The following is a 24,994-nucleotide window of genomic DNA, read 5'->3' on the forward strand; positions in this document are numbered from 1 at the left end:
TTCTAAATTGTGAGAAAAGGTCTCTGTTTCATTCGAAATTGATCCACTTATTCCTGAAATGCATGTTCGAATGGGCTACCCATTCTTTGGTTACAAAATTCATTTGCGAACTGGAGTGCAGTAGGACTCTTATTCTTCAGCATTGCCCAAACACATTTGTCCCATAAATAATCAGACTGTGTTCAGTAAGACAGACATTTTGTGCCCCCGAAGTAACTGTAAGACCATGTACGTCTTGCTGTATATTGTTACCTGATGCTTCTTTGTTAACTGCTTCTTCAAAGGGGTTTAGTTTATGCCAGGGTGACCAAATACAGGGAGTGTCCACAGAATGAATATCATTGACCCTGTGGAGGAGGGAATGATGTTTTTGGAAACAGCAATTGCACGAAAAGTTTAAATTACATTTTCTAGAATGAATTTTTGAACAATTCACATATCATTTGTTATTTTTGACAATAATGAATCTATTCTCAACATTCATATTTTTTAATGTATTACATTTTTAAATGCATTTACATGATTTCCTTTACAGTGGATACATTCTTTTTGTATTGGAATTCTTTGAATTTATCGCAAAACTTTTTATTTTTGCACAGATACCCTGTTTAGGTGGAACTTTAGGCTTATTTTTATGAATGTTTTAGCACTTCAGTTTAATTTTCAAGAAAACTTAAAAATTTATCCAATAATGGAAAGTCTTTGGCTTTTATTGTCAGCTGAAATTGCTTTCAAGTATCTTTGTCAATTAAGAAAAGTATTGATTAATATTGCACTAGATAGTGTATCAAGATAATACTCTAAGGCCTTTTGGGGCATGTAAATTACGTGTGATATTATCTAATAACCAGCTAAAGAATTTAGAATTTAGCTGGTTATTGATGAATTTTCTTTTGCTTTAAAATATTTTGTATATGGCTATCAACTATCGCTCATTTCTTTTCATATCATAATTCTAATGCTTGGAACAATGACTGATGTGTATATTCACAATTCTCGTTATCTTTTGCTTCTCCTTTAAATAAAATTTTTGCATTTTATTTAGTTTCTTATCTTTAGCAATTGATGACAAAATGGGCATTTAAAATTATGAAACTCTTCATATTTTGAGAGTAAGGTAAAGGTATTTTGGGCAGTTTAACATTAGTATTTTCAACATTATTATTCAGTACTGGCAATGTATTAACTTTTGATTTTAATTTTGAAAGAAGGTATTTTAGACTTACCCTCCATTTTCTCCAGATCACCCTCTAGGTTTTCAATATAATCACTGGATTCCTCTATGGAGACCTCTGCTGGAAAGCTAATTCATTCAAGGATTATTTTATTCCTGATAGTGGTTGCAATTTCACTTCTAGAAATAATGTACTACAGTACAAAGTCTTTAATCCGGACGTCCATAATCTGGACCTCAAAGCTACAAACTTTCTGTGCATGCGTGAACGCATAATGCGTTGCGCATGCACATAATACGTTTACGCATGCGCGTTTAATGTATAACGGATGGTATAAGCTAGGCTAAAATTATTTAATTATCTATTTCAGTTAATGATGCAGATTGCGCTGTTCCTTAATCTTCTAATTAAATCCGCCTTATTATTTTTTGCAGACTGTTAGAGCAATTTGATAAAAATTAAGCTTGAACTTTCGATTATATCAAAAAGAATTTGCTGCAAAAAATGGGTAAAGGCATGAAGAAAGTGTCAGAGAGGTTAGTGAAAATGAAAAAATTTCGATTGACAGGTTAGTCAGCATTCTCGGCACAGCAATTACAGGACTTGAACAGTGGAACTTCATAACTGAACAAGAAATTATGTCTGTTTATAGAATTAAAGAGAAAGTATTAGCACAAAAAATGAAGCAACTTAAACAACTTGCACTGAAAGAAATGTTTAATAAAGTAAACAAATAAATATTAAGCTTTTTTTTTTGTAAAATTTGGTACCCTTTAGATCATAATTGCTCTTTATTTCATAAATTACGGTTTCATATTTTTAATTTTATAATTTCTGCATACCATCTTACCAGATTTAAATTGATGATCTATAATCTGGAAAAACCCCTAATCCGGAATCGCCGAAGTCCCGCTGAGTCCGGATTAAAGACTTTGTATTGTATCTTTATTTTCAATGAAGTCATGCAGAAAATGTTCCAGTTTTGTAATTTTTATCTTTAGACAACTGTGTTGCCTGTTCAGTGATAGAAGATTATCCATGGTCACTTTATCGGGTTGATTAGGACCAAAATGTTGATAGCTGGTGTGGGCTGTATATAATTTAATAAAAGTTGAAGAACTTTACAATATTAATTCCTTTAATATATAATAATGCTGCTTAAATGGCCGAAAGAATAAGTACGGATTGCAGTTTACAACAATTGCCACTGCTTTGAACAGCCAGAGGAAAAGTGACTGGATGTGATCCGAGGGTATACTTATCTCTTACTGGTTACTATTGGTTTCTTGCCTCTGACATTGCATGGCATTACATCAGTATAAATAGGCAAAATTTTTTTAACTGTGACAAAAACAAATGCTTGTAGATAAAAATTTTATTTTTTCTTAAACACAGTTTTAAAATATGCACTTGTAGTATTTGTGTGACGTGCAAGAAATTGCTGTAATTTGAATAATATACAAAATAGCTAAAAGAAACAATTGCTTCGAATCTATTCCTAAAGCAATCATCATGTGATTTTGGAAAAGTGGCGCTTCACAAAATTGCACAGAATTACAGCTTAACTGTCAGAACAGAATCGGTTAGACAATTCTAAAACCACTTTTGAACAGTTTAGTGTGTATGTTGATGCTATGCAACTAGCCACAGAATAGTAAATTAATCAATTGCTGTATTTCTTGATTATGTAGTATTGCTAATTATAATCCTTGTTTAAACTGTGCAATGTTAATTGTATGCTGTGCCGTTCCTACTCCATATCTCCATTGGTACCAAATATTTGTTAATGAAAGTTATTTCTAATGCTAACATGTGTGTTTACTAATACCTTTTATTTTCTTTTTGCTTGCTCTTTCATTTGTTACTGTTATTCAAGTAATTAAGCCTGCTTGTTAGTTATTCTTTACTTCGTGCTAACAAGTAAAAAGCATCTGACAATTTCCTTCTTGGCTGCTGTTGGCTTTGGAAAGTAAAATTGTAACCTTCAGCTTTTTGAAATGGAGAGTTCCTCTATGGAAAGTTTGAAGACCCCCTCTAGTGTTCTTAAGGGGAGAGGAAAACTTTTGCTTTATGTGGTTAAATTCTCCTGTAAGCAACGGGGGAAAGAAATTTTGATTCGCACAGTTAGAGTATACCTGAGCATTTATATCTATCAGTCCCCCATCAGATTGAGGGAAGATCCTTCTTTTGATAGTTATGATTTTTAGCCTATTAACACATTTTCTGAAAAAGTCATATGCCCTCTTATTACCGTGAACCAGTTCATTGAACTATTCTTTTATTTTCTTCTGTTGTTAGAAATTTATTTTTAAATGTTTTTTCTAAAATGCTTTGCTAAATTTAAAATTATTTTTTAGAAATTCATATAAATGTTACATGTGTCTTCAAATGTAACATTTTATATACAGATGTAAAAGAATGAATATACAGGTTTATATGAAAAACATTCATATAATGATAATAATCATTTTTAATGTGTGTTTGTATCTTTCAAAATATTTCAGATTCCTTACATTGAAACCAGTGCCAAAGATCCTCCACTAAATGTAGATGCTGCATTTCATGAAGTTGTGAGAATAATCCGGTTAGTATGCAGGCATTACATTTTTCATACTGTGAAATTTTGCTTAACAGCCTTTTCTGATTAATAAATTATATATACGAGGCATATTCGTAAACTAAGTACCGTTTTGAAAAAAAAAAAAAAAAAAAGTAAAACAATTTTTTCGAATCCAATTTTATTTTTACATGAAAATACATGTTTTAAACTATTTTTCAACATAGTTTCTGCCAATGATCAAACACTTGTCATAGCGGGTGACCAGTTTTTGTATACCATCGTAAAAGAAACTTCCCGCCAGTTTTGATAACCACGACTCCGCAGCATTTTTCGTGTCATCGTCAGATCCAAAGCACTTGCCACCAAGCTCGCGCTTCATGTGCAGGAACAAGTGATAGTCAGACGGCGCCAAGTCCGGGCTGTACGGCGGGTGATCGAACTGCTCCCAATGAAACTGTCGAATTAACGATTGAGTGACACCAGCAGTATGGGGCCGAGCATTGTCATGGAGCAACACAATTCCTTTACTGAGCATTCCTCTTTGTTTGTTTTGAATGGCACGCCTTAGTTTTGTTAGTCTCACAATATCGTGCCACATTAATGGTTTCACCCCTGGGAAGAAATTCAGTAAGCAAAACACCTTTCCTATCCCAGAAGACAGTGCACATGATTTTTTGTGATGACATTGTCACTTTGAACTTGTGTTTTTTCGGAAAATGAGTGTGTCTCCACTCCATCGATTGTTGTTTCGATTCTGGTGTGAAATGACACACCCAAGTTTCATCACCTGTCACAATTTGGTTTAAAAAGTTTTCTCCCTCATCACTGTACCGCGTGAGAAATGTCAGGGCACTACCAAATCGCTTTGTTTTGTGAAGATCAGTGAGCATTTTTGGAACCCATCGGGAACACAGTTTGCGATAATTCAAGCGGTCAGACGCAATTTCGAACAAAACAGTACGTGAAATTTGTGGAAATGCCTCTGAAAGAGTTGTCATTGTGAAGCGTCTGTTCTCATGAATTGCTTCATCAACTTTCCTTACCAAATCATCGGTGACAACAGAAGGCCGACCACTCCGAGCCTCGGCGTGGACATTTGTTCGACCTGCATTAAACATTCTTACCCACTTTCTCACCATTCCATCACTTATCCCGTATTCACCGTAAACTTCTGTCACTTGACGATAAATTTCGGCCGGTTTAACATTCCTCGCGTTCAAAAATTTAATCACGGCACGAATCTCACAGTCAGCGGGAGAACTAATTGTCTTAAACATTTTGAATGTGCACAGCAAACTGAAAACACAACATAGAGCAACCAAAATGGCGACAATTGAAATTGTACAAGAAAGACTAGTGCGCATGCGCGGGACGCCTACCACAGCGCTGCGACGGCGCTAGAATGAAACGGTACTTAGTTTACGCTACGTATTTATATTATCGTATCTAATATAATTTTAGGAAAGGGAATTGAGAGTGTACATTTAAAGCAAAATGACTTAATCTGAAAATAATTGCAGACATTCATTTATGAAATTTTTAAAATAAGAATCTTGTAAAGTAATATCCTCTTGAAGAAATGCTCTTTTAAGGAGTCAAATTATTTTGTGTATTTCTTGTCAAGAAATAACTATACGAATATTTATCGCAATATCTTTCTTTTTATATGCCATTATATATACAGGTAGCCCTTTTATAACATGGTAGATAGGTTCTTACAAAATGCTGTGTTGCGTGAAACTGTGTTGTACGAGAACCAGAGGCATTATAAAAAGGGGGGTTACGTTCCGAAAACTTATTAAAAGCAATTTTTTTTTAATTCTACACAAACAACCTAATTTTTATTAAACATATATATGTATGTTACCGTGAATGACCGAAATGCAGCATGTCAACATTCACCAAATACGTAGGTGAAAGATCGAATAATGCATTACATTCTTGTACATTCGGACCCTCACCGGTGTATGTCGACAATCACAGGTATGCTCTGGTGTTAGTTGAAAAGAGAGGAGTATATGTACATGCTGTCATTACAAAAGGAAATGTTCCACAAATGAATACAGTTGTAAAAGCAAGGGCTTCTTGTGCAATTCAAAGTGTCATAATAGTTTAAGTTGTTGCAATAAATTAGATTTGAATCACATAATTTAGTAAGTTTTTAACTTCTATTATTTTCCTTTCTCATTTTGAATGTACTGTGTGTTTTTAAGATCAAGTTCTTATATCAAATCTCAAGTCCGTTTTTTCACGACTGAATTACGGAGAAGAAAATATAATATTCTTATATGTTCAACATTCACCATTAGTACATAGTGAATGTGGACATTTACCAGTGCAAGTCAGAAATAAGAGTATTTGGAAAATATTTCGGACATACACCAAGCGATCATGTGAACGTTGACATTCACCGGTGAAAGTCGACATAATGCACAACACAAAACAAAAAATATTACATATTTTAATTTAACACAACCTTAGTTTAATAAATTTCTTCATTGTCACTGCTCAGTATAATCAACCAAGAAGGTTTTGTTTGGTGGAATGAGATGGCTTTCACTTTCAGAATTTCTTTCTTCATTTAAAGTTCAGGCATTTTCTTCCCTCTTTAAAAAAATCTGTTGTAATTTTATTGGCTTACTAGTTCTTACCGGGTCAATGTAAATTTCTCAATATGGAGATAAACAGTTTTGCAGCTCCCTTTTGAATTTTCGACTTAGCTCAGCAAAAGGGTCTGTACTCAAGAAAAATGATTCAAGATGTTCAGCTAAGCTTAGGCTTTCTTTTAATTTTTTTAATTTAAATTATTAACGGCACTATCTCCATCAGTGCTAGTGTCCTCAGAATTGATTTGATTTACGACTTTTGGTGCCATTTCCATTAAATCTGCTTCGTCAATTTCTTCTTCTGCTAACAAATCTTGGAACGTTCTCAATAGCCATGTTGACAAAACCTTCGCCTTCGATTGATTTAGCAAGTTTTAATAAGCCAGCATTTTAATTTTTTGACGATTCATGTGCATTTTCTATTTCATCTGAAGATGGACATATCTTTTTCTAACATGCATTTAACGCTGATGCATTCAGTTCTTTGAGCGGCAAAGATATGATGTTGATACAGTGCTTGATTGAAAATGTTTTCCAAACTTCCATTACCTTAATTGATTTTGAATCTGTTACGTCTAAAATGCACTGTAATGCTCTTCTTATGTAATATGTTTTAAAAGTATAAATAATACCTTGATCTAATGGTTGGAGTAACGAAGTAGTGTTAGGTGGTAGGAACATTATTTTGACGTTGGGATGATTCAAATCCTGTGATTGACATGGAGCATTATCTAATAGTAATAGAGCCTTGAAGCTCAAATTTTTCTGCCTTAAAATAACATTCAGCATCTGGCACAAAACAATTTAAAAGCCAAGTTTTAGCTTCATAATCAGCCGATGCAGATTCTCCTTAAATTCTTATGCTATGAGTTGCAAGACGCTCTTTGAAATTTTCTAACCAACCTTTACTTGCCAGAAAATCTGGGTTGAGAGAGGATTCTCCTTGTTTTTTAAGGTGCTTGAAAATTTTGAGTGCTTTTTGTGTAATGATATTAACATCCAATGGAATTCTTTTTTGACTGCTATCATCAATCCAAATGCTGAGTGCCTTTTCCATTTTCTCAATTATTGGGGCCGACTGGGACGAACTGCATGTTTTGTGAATGCCAAAGATCCTGCAGCAACTGCATTTCTTTTTTATTTTTCTTAATAGTCCTGACTGTTGCTTCATTCAGATTAAAACGTTTTCGAATGTGAGATGCTTTTTCTCCTTTTAAACGATGGTCCATAATTTGTCTCTTTACTTCTAAAGAAATTAATTTCCTCTTAAACATTGTTTTTATCTTTATCAGACATGCTTTGAGACTGAAAATTAATGTCTTAAAGATGAAAAAGTTATTCTTTAACACACTGTGGTTAAACGCAGACTGCCGACCAGCAGCAGGAGACACTTTCTAATTTTCAGACCACGGAGATGAGGATTCAAATTTTGGAAGCTGAATGTGCAAGTTGAGACTAGATATTTTTTATGTTGTGCTGAAGGTCATGGAAGGAATGATTTTCCTCCATTACCGGTTAAGAATTCAATGGTTGCTCTCCACCACATGGCTCGTCTCCCTGAGACGAGATTTGCTCTTAAGGATACTGGATCTTGAAAGACAACTGGCAGAACTTATGAAACGAGGATTCTTATATGTTAAATGACTGTATGGGTGCTTTGCTCAATATGGAAAATCTTCGTGTAGAGTTCATTTAATTTATTCGGATTGCTTGGGCAATTTTCTTATCATGTTAGAGGAAAACAGTGTTGTAGGAAGGTTTTCGCAATTTATGAATCATGTTATAGTGAAACCGTGTTACAGGATGCCGTGTTGTAGGAGGGCTACCTGTATATACAGTGGTGGCCAAAATTGTGGACACTTTTGGAAATTTTTATGTTTTTGAACTTTGTATGCTTATAGAAAACTTTACGTTTCACAAAATGCAAACTTGTATATATCATTTTAAAGAGAATTTATTACTGAATTCAATACAAAACACAAAATTGAATTATTTGCAATACAAAAAAAGTTAAAACGATAATAGTTATCGATATACATTAGATAATGATGATTGCAGTGAGCTGTCAGTACTTAGTAGGGTACTCTTTATTTTTTATTACAGCTTCACATCGACATTTCGTTGAGCTGACAAGAGTTTTAAGCTCTTCTTTTGTTATTACATGATGCCAGGAAACAATTATAGCCTCAATGAGTTCCCTTTTATTTGATGAGCGCCTCATTCGGACAAGGGTTTTCAAACGGTACCACAAATTTTCGATAGGATTGAAGTCAGGACTGTTTCCATGGCCATGACAACAATTTGGCCATGGAACTCTTTGTACGAAACCATTCTTTCGATATTTTGGCCGTATGGCAAGGAGCAGAATCCTGCTGAAAAATAAATGAAGCATTGTTATGAAAGAGATCTCTGTTGGAAGGTAGAAGTTTTGGTTCTAGAATAGTGTCAATGTATTTTCTGGCATTCAGTGTCCCATCGATGACATGAAGGCGACCAATACCATCTGCTGACATACATGACCAAATCATAACACTAACTGGGTTCTTCACAGTTGCTTGAATGTAGTCAAGATGTAGCTGTTCTCCTATTCTACGTTTTACATATTTTCGCCCATCACTACTGAATAACGATATCTTAGTTTCATCACTCCATATAACTTGTGACCACTGATCATCTGTCCAATTAATGTGTTCCTTTGCCCACTGTAGTTTTTTTTTTTTTTTTTCGTTGCTGAAAATTAAGATAAGGCTTTTTTCTTGGAATTCTACCTCTCAGTCCAACATTTGTTAATCTTTTCCTGATTGTTCTTGAACTGACAGAAACACCAGCATCATTCAGATCACTTCTGATGGCCGCTGATGACATTTTTCTATCTTGGAGACGTAGTCTTTTTATTCTTCTGTCATCAATACATGTGGTGCACCTTTTTCGGCCTTTTCTTTGTTTTTTATTGAATTTGTCTCCTAATATCGTAAACAAAACTTTCGGACTCCAGATGTAGTCACTGAACCACCCACCTGTCTTGCAATTTCAGCATAGGAAAGACCACTTTCTCGTAACACAATAATATTACATCTCTTTCTAGGTGTCCACTTTTATTTGATGTCATTGCTTCTTGACTAAATATTAAAAATTTTTACAAAAAATCCTACTTGTAATTGCAGCTCTACAGAACAAAGTAAAATAATGAATTGTTTTAAAAGTGTAAACATGATGTCAGCTTCTACTGGCAGTTACTAACATTTGATTGGTTCTCAGAACAAGAACAGTGATTGGCCAGGAAAGCCAGACATTAAAGCCAGACCACTTCATAACTGTGTTTTTTATTTATATTAAAGTACATATAACTTTTTTTGTATTGTAAATAATTGAATTTTGTGTTTTGTATTGAATTCAGTAATAAATTCTCTTTAAAATGATATATACAAGTTTGCATTTTGCAAAACGTAATATTTTCTATAAGCATACAAAGTTAAAAAATATAAAAATTTCCAAAAGTATCCACAATTTTGGCCACCACCATATATATATAATACCGTTATATTATGTATTATATGTATATACATCTATAAAAATAAATAAATAAGATACACATGATAAACACGTAAAGGTTGAGTCCCAGGCAGAGCGAAGAATTTAAATATATGGATTCTCAAAGACTGCTTAAGTCTACAGGATAAAACAAAATATATAAATATTCTAAATGTGTACAGAATATAACCAATGCAGTTATTCAAGGAAAAATAAAAAATAATTAAAAATATCTTTACTAATAAAGCCTAGACTGTGCTAGACTTATAAAGTACCTAGCGGAACTTATTTTAAAACTGATTAAAATACAATGAATATTTCACTAACTGGAATTTTTGTACTAGAGACTGAGCAGTTTCTTTTCAATAAAGTAGAGTTTTCTTCCCTGCATTGTAAAAATTGCTCTCAAAAATCCTGTATCTTATTTTAAGAAACTTTATAACTAGAAATACAAGAGAAATGTGATTATATTGGGTGATTTCAAAAGTTTATGACCAATTTTCATAGATAGCAAATTTTTCATAGTTGCTGATGTTTTTTTATAATCATATTATTAATTGATAGTTATCTAAGTACATGAGTCAACATAGCCTTAACATAAGTTTATTTAAATCTGCTTCATTATAGGGTTAGTATTCAAAATGGAAAATAATAAGTTACATTTTTATCATGTTTTGTTATATGAGATTAAAAAGGAGTGAGTGTTGAAACTTCAATAAAAAATATTCAGTCTATTTATGAGAATCATGTTTCTGCTCTTAAGGCAGTTAAAAAGCGATTTAGTTGATTCTGAAGTGGTAACTTCAATCTAAATGATGAACTTTGGGTAGTTTTTCAGTATTGATAATGATCTTTACTTGTGATTTAATAAATAATAATCCACAGACTACTACTGAAGAATTTGCTGAGAGATTAAATGTTGACAATTCATCTGCATTTTGCCATTTAAAGCAACCTGGCTACAAATCTAAATTCTGTATACAAGTTCCACCATTTTGATCAAATAGAACAAAAGGATCCACAGCCATTTCTTACTCCGTTCGATAGCAAAATGAACTTTTCTTGGATAAAGTAATAACTACAGATATATATATATATATATAAAAGGGCTGTGTATAGCAGCATACTTAGAAAAAGAAGCTGGAAGCATGAAAGTGAAAAAGCAGAATCTATGGCAAAGGCTGAATTGCATCGAATGAAAGTGATGTTATGTGTCTGGTGAGATAGCAGAAGAATAATTTTTTATGAGCTTTTTTCCATGTTGCCAAACAATAACTGCAGAGAAGTACTGTGAGCAACTCACCAAACTTAGTGCTGAAATGCAAGCAAAATATCCAAAGCTGCTCAATCAAAAAAGCATCATCTTTCACCATGATAATGTTAGACTAGTGCTCCGCAACCTTTTCTCACCTGCGACACACAAAAAAATCTTTCTGGAATTTCATGGCACACCAAAAGCTTATGTATATATGTATTGATTTATGCACAAAATTTACTATAAATTTTTGTTTTTAATTTGAAAAATATACAATTATAAAACCATAACATATTTATTTATATGCAATCATAATAATTATCAATGTGATACCTGCGCTTAAAAAATGTTATATATTTTTGAGTTCCGAGTTATCAAGGAAGTGCCGAAAAAATTCAAATGCCGACACACTTACAATCACACACACAACCACACAACAGTGAAATATATAAAAACATTTAAAATAGACATTATTAAGAGAAAAAAATTGTCATTGTGTATTAAATACATGATAAAAAAATTGCAAAATGTCAAATACATCTATTTGATTGCGGCACAACTATATCCTACTCATGGCACACCAGTGTGCCGAGGCACACCGGTTGTGGAGCACTGTGTTTGTTAGACCATATGTCGCTCAACAGGCACTGCAAGAACCTAAAGATTAAATGGGAAATAATGCAGCACTTGCCATATTTCCCTGACTGTATCTCTCCAGATTTTCATTTGTTTCCTTTTCTTTGAAATAATTTGAGTTGCAAAAAATTTGATTCTGTGGGAGAAGTCAAATACTACCTAAGATTGTTCTATGATGAGAAAAAACACAGCTTCTATAAAGAAGGAATTCGAAAACTTGTTAATCATTGGGAGATAATTCTAGAAAATAATGAAGAATACAATTATTCATTTAAAAAATACTATTTTTCATGAAAATGTATTGTAATTAATATGGTTTCAAATTGGGGTGAATTGTAGCAATCGTACAGTGTAAGCTGATGGAAACCACAGTCCATGTGAATTCTTTTATTAAAAAAGTCTAAATTTGTCAATTTTAAGATAAATTTCTGTACAAAATTTTTAATTCAGAGATTTGTGTTTTTTTTTTTTTTTTTTTTTTTTTTTTTTTGTAAACATTGATAATTTTCTCCCTTTTCAGGAGAGAAAAATTTGATTTTGTAATGGGAGTGAAGAAACTTTTTTTTTTTTTTTTCACTTTTCATGTTTTGTTTCGGTAAAGCTTGTGTGATTTAAGAGAAAAATTTATTTTCATTAAACAAAATCTCAGACGTATATATTTCAGCAAAACAGATTAAAGACATAATTTTTTATTTGCCTAAGCTCTTTATCTGTTTATATCTCAAGTAATACAAATTCTTATTTACATCTAGACCAGGAAATTGAGCATATTATAATATTAAAACAAAGAAACTGCTTTAAGAATTAAAATCCATGTGTGGTTGAAATGAGGCTAAAAAGTGAAGGGGGGGGGAAATGTTCTAGCTTGACACGGTAAAATCACATTTAACATAAGTAGGACCTTTCACTAACAACCTACTTGGCTTTGTCAGCTGGAGCTGGAGTATTAAGTTAGTATATCAGCTTAGAACATTTCATTTTGTTTTTAAAGAAACTGTCATTTGTTTGTAGGCAACAAAATGCATAATGTATTTCTATTCGATTAAAATTGAAGTAAGACGCACTAACACTAAAAGCAGATGTTATTGCTTCTGGTATGCAAATTTCTTGGCAAATTAAAAATTGCTGCCAAATGACATATAAGAAATATGTGTTGCAAGCTTATATACAAACCATCATGGAAAAATATGTCTTTTCTTTAGTGCAAGACTCTTTGCATTGTGTTAATTTGTGATAGAATAATATACTAAGTTCTTCTATTATTTGACCCTAATGTTTTGGTCATTTGTTCTAAATGCATGGTTATATATGTGTTGTATTTTTACACCAACACTAACTGCAACTAGTGTGATACAAAAATTCGAGTTAAATGAAAACTGCTGTAAAAGATATAACTTTGTGTTACCACTTGAACAAAAGGGATTTGCGGGGCATTTAACTTTGCAGAGGAAGTGATCTACAAAATAGACAACATTCAGAAGTTTATCACTCAATTTTTGGTATTTCTAATTTTGGTAAGTTTTGGATTTGAATCTATTAAGATGACTTTTTAAAAGCTAATAATTAAAAAAATTATTTGCTATAGAGATAACTCTCTACTATTAAAGGATGATGAATCTGTATGTATGTTTCTCACATTGCCCCCCCCCCCAAAAAAAAAAAACTAGGAGCCATTCAGATTTTGAACATGTGTGTCTCTAGACCTCCAAAGTCCAAATTTTGAATTTTTTCCCTTTGTTTCATATTTTGTATGAGTTTAATGAATTTTTGAATAATAAATTTTGCAATTTTGAAGTGAGCAGTAGCAACACTGTTCAAAATAAAAAATTCTTATCTTAAGTAAATTAGTAAAATACAAGTTATTTTATCTTTCAATTTTATCAACAGACTCGGCTATTTAAAACGAGTGTGTTGCCACTGGCTGAAATAAAATACTTTTATCTTCTGCACATCAGTGTGTTATTTGCTATAGAGATATTCAGTAAAGCGTAGAATATTTAACTTCTAAACTTAATTTCTCTGTTATTAAGTAGTAAACCATGTGATTTAAGAGCAGTTAAACAGTTCTTAAGAATATTTTTTCTTTTTTTTTTAATCTGAATGACATAAATAAAAAGTGCATGTAAATCATGGGATATCTAATTGGAAATATTAAATATTTTTATGAAATTATGCTAGCCTAGACTCATTAAAATCATTATATATTTTTTCTTTTGTGCGATAACTATTTTAAATGGCTAGCTGCGCAGGTGGTTGGTGTAATAAATTTTAAACTAGATGTACGAATACAAAACTCGATTATTTTAATTTCTTTCATAAACTGTAATTTTTAAATAAAATAATTTATAAATTTCAATCAGGCATATGAATTCAAACAGGTAGATGCAAATTCATTTTATGTTAATCCTTTTGATGCATTTTGTTGGAATGTAATTTATGTGGATTATATGTTAAGAAATTGTTCAAAAAGAGCTTAAGAAATTTTTGTAATTTTCGATGTATTCCTACATGTTTTTATATTATATGTCTCATAAAATGTTTGTCTTTCAGCAACCAACCTCCTTTAGCAGATAAAAGGAGACGGCGCTTTTGGTTTAGAAGAGGCGGCCATTGCACAATTATTTAAAATAAATGTGTGCTAACTTGCAGTGATTTTTGAACAAGAAAATGTATTTGTAATTGCAGATTTAAAATGCTTAATGAAAAACATTTAAAGATGCTTGTAGTCAGTTACTAATTTATTTTCTATATTTTTAATATTATTAAGCAAATCTAATAATCTACTGATGTGCACAAACATTTTGCGCAACCAAAAAATGTGCAAAAATAGCTACTAGTCAAAATGATGAATATTTGTACTCAAAACATTGTTTTCTGAAAATTTATCTTATATTCATCATATGCATTTAAGCTAAAATTTAGATTATAATTGTGTTTGGTACTTTCTGATTGTCTGCATTCCCAGTTTAGCATTCATCAGAACTGTTAAGATTTTGGTATATTTTTGAGTTTATGCAAGGCAAAACTCACATGCACTTACTTGTGTTGCAGATGAGATTGAGTAAGACCAAATTTTGTTGTAATTCAGTAAAAAAAAAAAAAAAAAGTCTTTGAATACAGGTTGAAAATTGAAGACATCCATATTTCTTGTTTCTTATAAAATACTTCTTTTTATTATTATTTGTGAGCAGAAAAATATGTAACAATATATATGAGCTATAAAGATAGCCCAATAAATGTTTTTTGCATGTTCACAAAGCTGGCAATGGATTAGTAGATTTTGTAGATAGTCAGAAGGTACTTTTTGTTTATATATTCTGTGAACTACAAAGGTTGTGCCAATTATGTTCTGTATTTTATTCTTTTGTAGTCCTAACTGTAAAGTGACTTTATGTTTTTGTTTCACTATTTCTTTTACTATTATACTATTTCCAGTACTTGACTATTCAGGTGTATTTTCAGAAGAATTTCTTCATAAATTTAGTCAAAATTTAAATCTGTGATGCTCTACATTGCACATTTATGGACAATTTTAACAGTGTAAAATATAAAAATATATTTAAGTTCTAATCAAAGATGTAAATTTTTATAACATTTTATAGCTACTGTACATAAGAATAGATCATATTAACAAGATGCATTTCTTTGTGTTCTATTTTTATGAGAACCAGAAATGAAATTGTAAATACTAATCAATAATGTGAGCTAAGTGTTGTTACTATCTTGTTGCATTTGTTATTAAATATATGCCATTTTGTTAAGTGCATTGTATCTATGTATTCTCTTTTATACAAATATTTCCAAAGCATTTATGATTCTCTTTAATATGTCGTTAATGTATGTTTGAAAGAATTTTTTAATTCATATAAAAGTGTCATTTTTTGTAGATATAGTGTATGTTCTTTTACCGTGTTTCTTGAATAAATTTTGGTGCATAATTTTTCCCAAGTCTGAATATTGGACATGTATTCATTAGATGGCAGTCTTAAATGTATTACAGTTTTTTAGCTTGAGATTTTTTTTCACATAACAGCAATTGAGATAACTGTGATTATTTAGTTAAAGAATGTAGTCTTTTTATTCTGGATTAAATTTTTTATAAAAAATATTCTATGAGTGATAAAAATTTTTGTTTGCGTGAAATGTGTGTATATATGCATATCTGCAACATGCTCTTAAATTTATCTTTAAATTTCTTTGTAACAGAAGATTAGTTTTTTTCATTCCAAAGGCAGCTTATTATGTATCTGTTATATTTTTGATGTGTTAGGAATACAGAAGATAAATTAACTAACTACCTTTAAAATAAAAGTAATTAAATGGCTTTAGAATTGAATTTAAGGATTGTGTTGTATACATATATATGTCATCCAAGTAGCTAGTAAGTATTCAGCCAACATCTAATATGTGTACTTGCACAAAATATATATTTTATGTCTTATTTTAGAAATACCTGTTGACAGTGGTCTTCAAAGAGAAAACTGGCATTTATTATTTTAAAAATATTTATCTGTAAATGGATATATCTGACACATTTTTAATTCATTCTATGTTTTTAAAGGTGCAAAATAAAGCTCATGCTGACCTTTGAGAAGAAATAAAATAAAGCACATAAAGCAGTAAAAGCACAAAAAAGTTATAATTAAATATTAATTTCATTTTTTATTCTTAAGGGGAATTTCTTTGTGATTATTCGGTACATGAATTAGCTGTTTTTTGCTTCTCTTAGTGCTTTCTTTGGTACTAATAGTGTTTTCATAAAGTTAAGCAATATACTTTGCAACCAGTTAATCATAGAATTGTTTTCAATGATATACTTTATCATAAGCAATTCATTTTTAAAGAAACATAAGTTTTGAAATCTTGTAATGTAGGCAGTAAATCTCTTGTTTGTGTTTCATGTGGTCAAAAATTAGTGAGGTCAAAAACTGCATCAACAGCTTAATTAATTATGACTTTGCGAAACTGCCACTGAGATACTTAACTGGAATATAACAGACAGTCATTTCAAACTTTTATGTACCATAACATAAAAAATTCATAATTTATGTACTTTTGAAAAATTAACCTGTTAATTTTGAAGTGAAATTTTTTCTTTTTTTCTTTTATACTTAATAAATTTAAATAATTATGTTAAAATATTAAAAATTCTTTCTAAAACATCTGATTATTACTTTAGGGGGGCAGATCATTTGCAAGACAAAACAAGATTCTATGTTTGCTAATAGACATCCGCTTTTATGTTCATTTTTATAATTTAATAATTTAGAATTTTCTGTGAACAAATTTCCTCTAAAAATGGGGGGGTTATTTTCCAGATCTCTAACATTATTGTGAAGGATGTTAACTAAATAAGTTTATGCAAAATCTGTAAGATTTGCCTGTGAATTTTACAACTAAAAAAATCACTTTGCGGGTTTAAAGAATTCTGAATGAAGATGTATTTGATGCTTATTTGCAAAAACCATTTAATTTCAAAGTATCCATGTTCTTATATGCAATACATTTTATTTTTGTTTGCTAAATGTTTTATGTTTTGCCATTGGTCTTTATAAAATAATTGAAAAAAGAAATGTGTTAATACTGTCATAAATTGAAATATTGAAATTTTATATATAATGAATGCAATATAATTTCTGACAAAAGTGAAAATGATTCTGTTTTTTTTTTTTTTTTTTTTTTTTTTTTTTTTTTTGGTGCAATAGCTGTTACATGTACATTGTTCTGAATATAATATTCCATTGAAATAGAGAGATTTCGTATAGTTGTTAAATTGATTTAAGCAGTTAAAATATGCTACTACTATGAATGAATGGTACTTTTTTAAATGTCTATATTTGGTACTAGTCACTTTTTATTATTAATTTATTTTTATTTATATATTTATTTATTTTAGCCTAAGGTCATATAAATAATCTAAAGTTAACCTTAAAATTTAAAGAATCTTTTACACATAAATAAATAAATGCACCTTATAATTGTTGTATTGATCCAAAAGCACAAAATTTCTACTATCAATAATTAAGTATGGTAAATCTATATGCTTATTTTTGTATTTAATTTTGTAGCTGAAGAATTATTCTGTTTTTCTTGGATATTTAACAGAAACTTAGAATTTTTTGTAAACTTTTTTTTATTTGAAAATGAGATTCTGTTTATTTTTAACATGCTCTCAGGGGATATTTTTGTAACATATGCAGTTGATGTGTAATATATATTTTAAATGTTTATCTTATAACTAAGTTTTCATTGTAACCACGTTGACTAATTTCTGTAAGAGTTTTATATATTAAAAACAGTATTTGAAGATGGGTGGAAGTAAAGTATAAAAACAGTTGCAAACTGAATTTATTCTGCAAATAGCAGAGAACTGGTATGGAATGAATTGGTAAGCAAGTAATAAAAAATATATGTATAAGTTAATTAATTTAAATATAATACTATTTTACAGAATTTTGATGAAGTAATAAATTGCTTTGATTGCTTTCAGAAATTATTGTTAGAGTTCTTTTTCCAAGGGGGGAAAACAAATTAAGAGAAGTACAGTAACAATCTAATTAATCTAATCCTTATTCCACATTAATGTTTTATGCTAAATGTATTTACCCAGTTTCAATCTGTTGTAGAAGCATAATAGATTACTACAACTGAGCTTAATTGGCAAATGTTTCTTTTAGAGCAGTATATATTTCATAAGGTAAATTATTAATTGAACCAATGCACTTAATTCTGGTGATACCATTAATCGTGATTTGAATTCAAATCAAATGAACTGTTTTTCACATTTGTGAAATGTATACTTTATGGTTTGATTATTATTATTATTTTGATTACTTTTTTAAGTACATGTTAACACTTATTTTTCATTCCATTTTCTTATTCAGTAAACTAGTTTTACTTGATAAGCAACTGAGCCAGCTGTCAAAATTTAATATTTATTTTATCAGTTGTACTTCTGTGTGATTTAATTAATTTAAGAATGTTAAAAATATTTAAGTTTATTAAGGATAGTGTTTGATAAATTACTTTGAAGAGATGACTTTTGTTAATTATTAACCATTTAAGAAAATTGACAAAACAGATAAATTAAATTTGAGAATTTGTGTGTAGAAATTGGCAATATTTGTTAATTTAAATGTTATTGCTATGTTTATTTTTTAGTGATGCTTAATACATTTTTATTTTATCGGTTTGTGCAATGAAATTTTTATCAAGCACAATTGTGGGAAAAGTTTTAACTACAAATTAGCAGTGTTAGGAGTATAAATTTATTATACTTAATACGAAGAATAAGATATTTTAAATTTACTGACAAAGAAAAATATTCAGATTAATTTTTTGTGTGTGTTAAAGTAAATAAAAACTGTAAATAAAATTATAACCTGAAGTGTTTTCATACTAATTTATTTGTTGATGAAGTCAGTTCTTAGTCATTATTTTAATAAATATATTTATTTCCTAAAAGTTTTCCAAAATAAAATATTAAGTTGTGCTTATTTATTAACAAAACTGATAAGAAATAATTTTAGAAATATATAATTTACTACTGAACAGTAGACAGATCATATTTTTAATTACTAGACTTGATATAATAATGAGATTTGTAGGTAAAATATGCAGTGCTTATGAATTTGAGGGTGGAAGTATATACATTTTCTGCCTTACATTGTTTAGTTTTATTTTATTTGAATAGTGATTTTCACAATGCATCAGTTGCAGTTCTTCTATAATAATTTCAGTGTAATCAATGGTAGAAATAAACCCTATTTATTTGAAAATAAAGCTACTGCTTTTTTTCTTTGCTATATTTTTATTCCAAAATTTGATAAGATCTTATAATTGGGTGTTTTGATAAATTGATTTGAATATAGAATTAGGGGAATATATATAAGAATTACACTCTCTAAATGCTAAATAAACACATAAGACTTACTTTGTTTAACAAATATTCTCTATTTGTATAAAGCTAATATAAATTTAAAATTTAATTGCAAAAATAAAAAATAAAATTAATTATTGCTGCAAACTAATTTACAATATCATTTAAATTCTAAGAGCATATGTGAATTAAGTGCATGTATCTAAAACCATGAAAAAATATATAATATTCCAAAAAAGGAATCTCAAAAAAATTTTTAAGGAATTTTTAAGACCAAATTAAGTTGCATAAGTGAGTAATTGTTGAGCAGGCAGGAGACAGACTTATCAAGGAAAAGTTGCCTCCAAACCTAACTCTTCAATTACTCAATTCGTGTTTCATCATCCATATAGGCAAGGGTAAAAGTAAAATTCAAAACCAAAAGTAAAACTAAATGTTGGGAATCACTAAAAAAGAAATTTAAACTGTCAGAAATTTTGAGAAATTTAGCAAGTAAAATGGCTAGGAATAAATAAAATGTCAATTCAGAGTAAAAAACCAAAATAATTTAGAAACTCTTGCCTATTGAAAACTTTTCCTACACGAATTATGCATGTAAACCTAAAATTATATACAATCTATCAAAATATTAAAAAAAAATAATAATAAAAAGGCTAGTAAATTGCAAGTTTTAATTTAGCTTACCTAGAACTACATATTTGAATTCCTGAGTGTGGACTAGCATTTGATAAACTATACATACATATACTGCATAACTTTTGTTAATTATAATAACCATGCTAACTGAAAGATTTGTAATTAGGCCTGCATGTACTATACTGATATTTATGAAAACATATAAGTAACAGTGACCTTTGTTCACAGCTAACAGGGTTCGTACTTCAAGGAAATTCTAAAGGAAAGGGGAACTAAGATTTTCTTTTCCCAAATTATTGCAAGACAAATTTTCATGTATATTCATTTTGGGAGATTTATCTTAGAATGTAAAAAAAGGCCTTACTATCAAGTAAATATAGTGATACACAGTTTATTCTACTATATGGGGTAGAGGGAAGTTTTATACCTTCAAAACACCACTATAATGAACTTCAAGCATCCAAAAGTTTGCTGTGCTTGTTTCCTATCTGGCACACACACACACAAACATGGGGGGGGGGGAATCATTTTACAAAAAGTGTAAGAACTGAGTGATGAATTACAAAATCTGTTAAGAAACACAAAAATAAAACTGTATATGTAACTGTTTGAGGACACATTATTATTAAGGGCTAATTACAATTTATTATTATGTGAAAATAATACATATATTCACAGAATGAAAATATGTATTTTCACAATAAATTGTAATGATTTTCATCTTTTTTTTTTTTTTTTTTAATTTCACCATATGTTAGTAATTTTACATGGTGAATTATTTAGCGTGGAAGTCATGATTCAGACCCTTCCCTCGGAATATATATCTCCATATAAAATATATGCTGCTTACAGAATTGGAGTATATATCATTGCTTCATATTCATTTTGAAATATTCCTTAATTTGTGAGTACTTAATTTTCTGCTTATAAATGATCATTTTCATGACACAGTATGATCCCCTAAAATTATACTTTTGTGTCCTGGTTTGCATACCTCTCATAACCTTCGAATAGAACACAGAGAAGGGTAACTATTGAAGAACAGTAACATAAAAGTTTTTTTTTTTTTTTTAAACTATACTAATAGCCAAAACATAGAAGATTTTAACTGTTAATAACTCTTCACTAAAGATTTAAATTTTGGTCAAATATTTCCTTAAAGTTCATTATCATTATAGCCATATAAAACAACATTAATTAGGTGGAAAAAAGGGCAGGAGCAAAATATTCATTCATTGTATATTTTATCGGTAACAAGGTTCTCTATAATGGGGCCTGAGCTTTATATATTTTAAGTGTTTTCCCTTTTGAAACCAGCTTCCATCTTTCACTAATGAATACATCTGCTTTGCAGGATAATAAAGCTGATCTTTATAATGTTATTAATTAATTCCCTTAATAATTTCATTTTAAATTTAAAATAGAAACTAATATGCAGTTTATTTACTATGCTGAGCTCATTCGAATGTTTTAATTTTTTCTTAGATTAAACACAAGCTGCTTTCAGATTGTTCTGTGTAATGGTATGCATAATGTGTGTGAAATCTTAATGTTAGCAGATAAGAAGTAAAACATCCAAAAGTTCATATTTCAGATTAAGAAATAATTATTTTGGTTATTATATTTTATTAATTATTTAATAAGATCTTATTAAGTATATTAACTCTTAGAAAACAGACCTGCTTTCTTTGGGAAAAGTGATGCGAAACTGGAAATTTGTTTTCATTAATGCACTTTGCTGCCATTTGTAAGCAACAGTATATAACTTGCATAATGATTGACTAATAGACAGTTTTCTGTTATTGGTATTGCTCTGAAATAAAATTGTTAGCTCTTAGAAAATGAGCCTGTGATTATTTTAGACATTTAATACTGTCATGCAGATAAAAATTGGAAAATTTCATAAAATGATTGATTTTTTAGGTAATTAGTAGGAAAATATTTTAAGGATTTAAACTGTTTGAAACAAATATAAATAATAATAAATTAACTTCCATAACTAATAATCTAGAACTGAATCATGATAATAAATTACTACTTATTATTATATATTAATATCATATATACTAATAATGTCTTCATACTAAAAAATATATATTCGTGTTTGCAATCATTTACCATGATAAATTAAATTTTGTGCTGCCTGTGATCATAAAGATCTGAATTTCATTGTATTGTGTAATATCAATATTTCTTGAACACTAACAGAGTAAATATGTTTCTATCTATTCATTTTTATAAATTCATAAATCTTTGGAAATTATTTATGAAGGAATCTAATTTTAAAGAAAGCTTGTTACTTGAAGAAATATTATGTAGAAAACAATAATTTATGGCTGGTAGTAAATTATTGCTTCCTTAATTATTTTAAAATTTATTTTGTAAGCTGATTAAGAATTTTTCAAGCTGTGAAAAGGAGAATAAAAAACTATTTTTCAAGAAAGCTTTCTATGTTGGAAAAATATATTATTAACATTTAGTACTTGCAGAAGAATTATTTGAAACTCTTTAATTTTTTTGTAAATTATTGTTTTTTTAAATCTTTTAAGTTATGTATGGAAATTTTTTTTGTAGAAAAATAGGTAGTATCTGGAAATATTGAATGGAAAGTAGTAGAATATTAATAATTCTGTTCTTTCTGCATTTATTCAAACAGGGCAGAATAAATTTGTAAACTATTTATTTTTCTCAAATTATTTCATTGAAACATATTTTTTTAAAGAAAGTTTATTACATTTGGAACTGTTGAATAAATAAATATTAATGTTTGTTCAGAAATTTCAGAACATAGTTAATTATTGTTAACTGCATATTTATTTATTTTATAAATTACTTCATTTGTAATTTATAAAATTCATCATATTTTTATCAATTCTTCATATTTTTAAAGTAGAAAAGAAGGACTAGAAGACTTTTACTGTAACTCTAGTCAGAATGTTTGCTACATTTGGAAAATATTAGAGGAAAAGTAAAACGGTGTTAATATTTCACCTTTTTATTTTGGCTCTAAAGTTAAATTTTAATTTAATTTTTTTAAGTTCTTTATTTATGAAGCTTTGAGATCATAAAAAAGCTGCATTTAAGAATTCTTTCATAAGAAAATTCGTTGCAATTAGAAACACTGAATGGAATATAGAGTAATATTAAGAGGCACTTAGATAACATTATTTTAAATTGCTTAATTTATGAATATTTCCTAGTTATGTATGAAGGAGTATGAATCTTTTATAAGAAAGCTCTGTGCATTTGGAACTATTAAGTGGAAATGTCATATTCTGAAATATTATATTTTATTAATTAAAATTTATGTTGAGAATTCTGATGTGGGATATAATGTAGCATTTCATCTAAGACTGGCTCTTTTTAATACTTTTTTACTGGATAAAACATTTGTAATTATTAACTTTTTTTTTGTCTGAATCATGAATAGCACACATTTTCTGCAAAAAAGGTGTTCATTTGGTGACAGATGTCAGTTAGTTAGGTACCAACGTAATTTCCCGTCGACCGTTTTCGACAGTATTGCCAAAAGTGCATTTTATCACTAATAATGGATAAACGTGGCATTTCAACACATTTTGTAAGAATATTGCTTTGGTTTTGTGTAACCCTGATCGTTATTTAGCCAAGGATTTTGTAAGGAAGTTATAAATGAACTGCTATTTCCTTTTTGGAAACAGAAATAAAATTTGGGACCTGCTGTCTAAGGAACAGCAAGCAGTAGAGTATTTTCAAAGTTGCAAGGCTGGTTATATTCGTGCACATACTCAAAATGTTAAAGACTCTGGAGTTCGTCAAAATGGCGCAATAAAAGTCATCGCGGAACAGCACGGTATCACTTAGATTCGTATTTAAGTGAATTTATGTGGCATCGAATTCTTAAAGAAGGTGCTAGTTATGTAGTTGTTTTATGTAATATTAGTTACTTTTGATGACTGTATTGATTGGCTGTAATTTAAATTTCTTTGTAACATAATCTCAAAGCTTGAGCTCAAGTTTTTATATGCCATAATTGCAACTTGTATTTGTTATTATCTAACTAAATAAAGAGCAATCTTTTAAGCATCATTGGAATCGTTGGCGAAGTATTAAGTGAGATCTTCGCCAACTTTCGCGGTCGACTGTAAAATATGTCGGTTCCATCAATTATCTGTGCTCACTTTATTTTTTAAATGCAATTAGACTTATTATAACTTTACAACTAATACATATGTATTGTACGTTTATATTTGTAATACAGTATATTGATCTTTATAACAGATAATTTGGTGTTTTGAAAAATGTATGAAATGAAAATAATAATAAATTTTTTTTTAATGTGACAGTGCTATTTTTTGATATTTTGTACTTATATCTGTGCAGTGTATTATACTTTTTCTCTCTTGTTATTTATGTATATCTCTCTCTTTCTCTATATATAATAATAGGAAAACTTTCATATACCATCTTCCAAAGAACACAAATTGAATTTATAACCATGAATGAAAAATTTTTTTTAGAATTTAAATAAATACTGAAATAAGAGAAGTAGAGAAAAATCTTTTATTGCAAAAATCCAAAACCAAAAATAAACTTGAAATATTGAATAAGCAGCTGTTGTTATTGGTCGCAGATCAATCGACTTATCAAGGGGATAAACCAATCTACCATCAATTAACAACAACTAAATTAAGAGAGTGTTTCATCTTACTTCCATGTAAGCATCAGATTATTTGC

The 24,994-nt window shown here is 29.4% G+C and overlaps 1 protein-coding gene across 1 annotated transcript in view; it reads left to right on the plus strand.

Annotated features, from left to right (window-relative positions):
- The window catches only part of LOC118193052 (ras-related protein M-Ras-like), a 51,467-nt gene extending 26,867 nt beyond the window's left edge, over nt 1-24,600 (plus strand). Inside the window, exons 4-5 of the mRNA XM_035364123.2 lie at nt 3,680-3,759; nt 14,314-24,600. Of these exons, the coding sequence (XP_035220014.1) occupies nt 3,680-3,759; nt 14,314-14,389 (156 nt within the window). The 3' untranslated portion in view covers nt 14,390-24,600. The remainder of the gene's footprint in view (nt 1-3,679; nt 3,760-14,313) is intronic.
- The last annotated feature ends 394 nt before the right edge of the window (nt 24,601-24,994 follow it).

This window comes from Stegodyphus dumicola, chromosome 5, assembly GCF_044657685.1.
Source record: "Stegodyphus dumicola isolate Sdum_Otavi_A_Nest chromosome 5, ASM4465768v1".
Taxonomy (NCBI): domain Eukaryota; kingdom Metazoa; phylum Arthropoda; class Arachnida; order Araneae; family Eresidae; genus Stegodyphus; species Stegodyphus dumicola.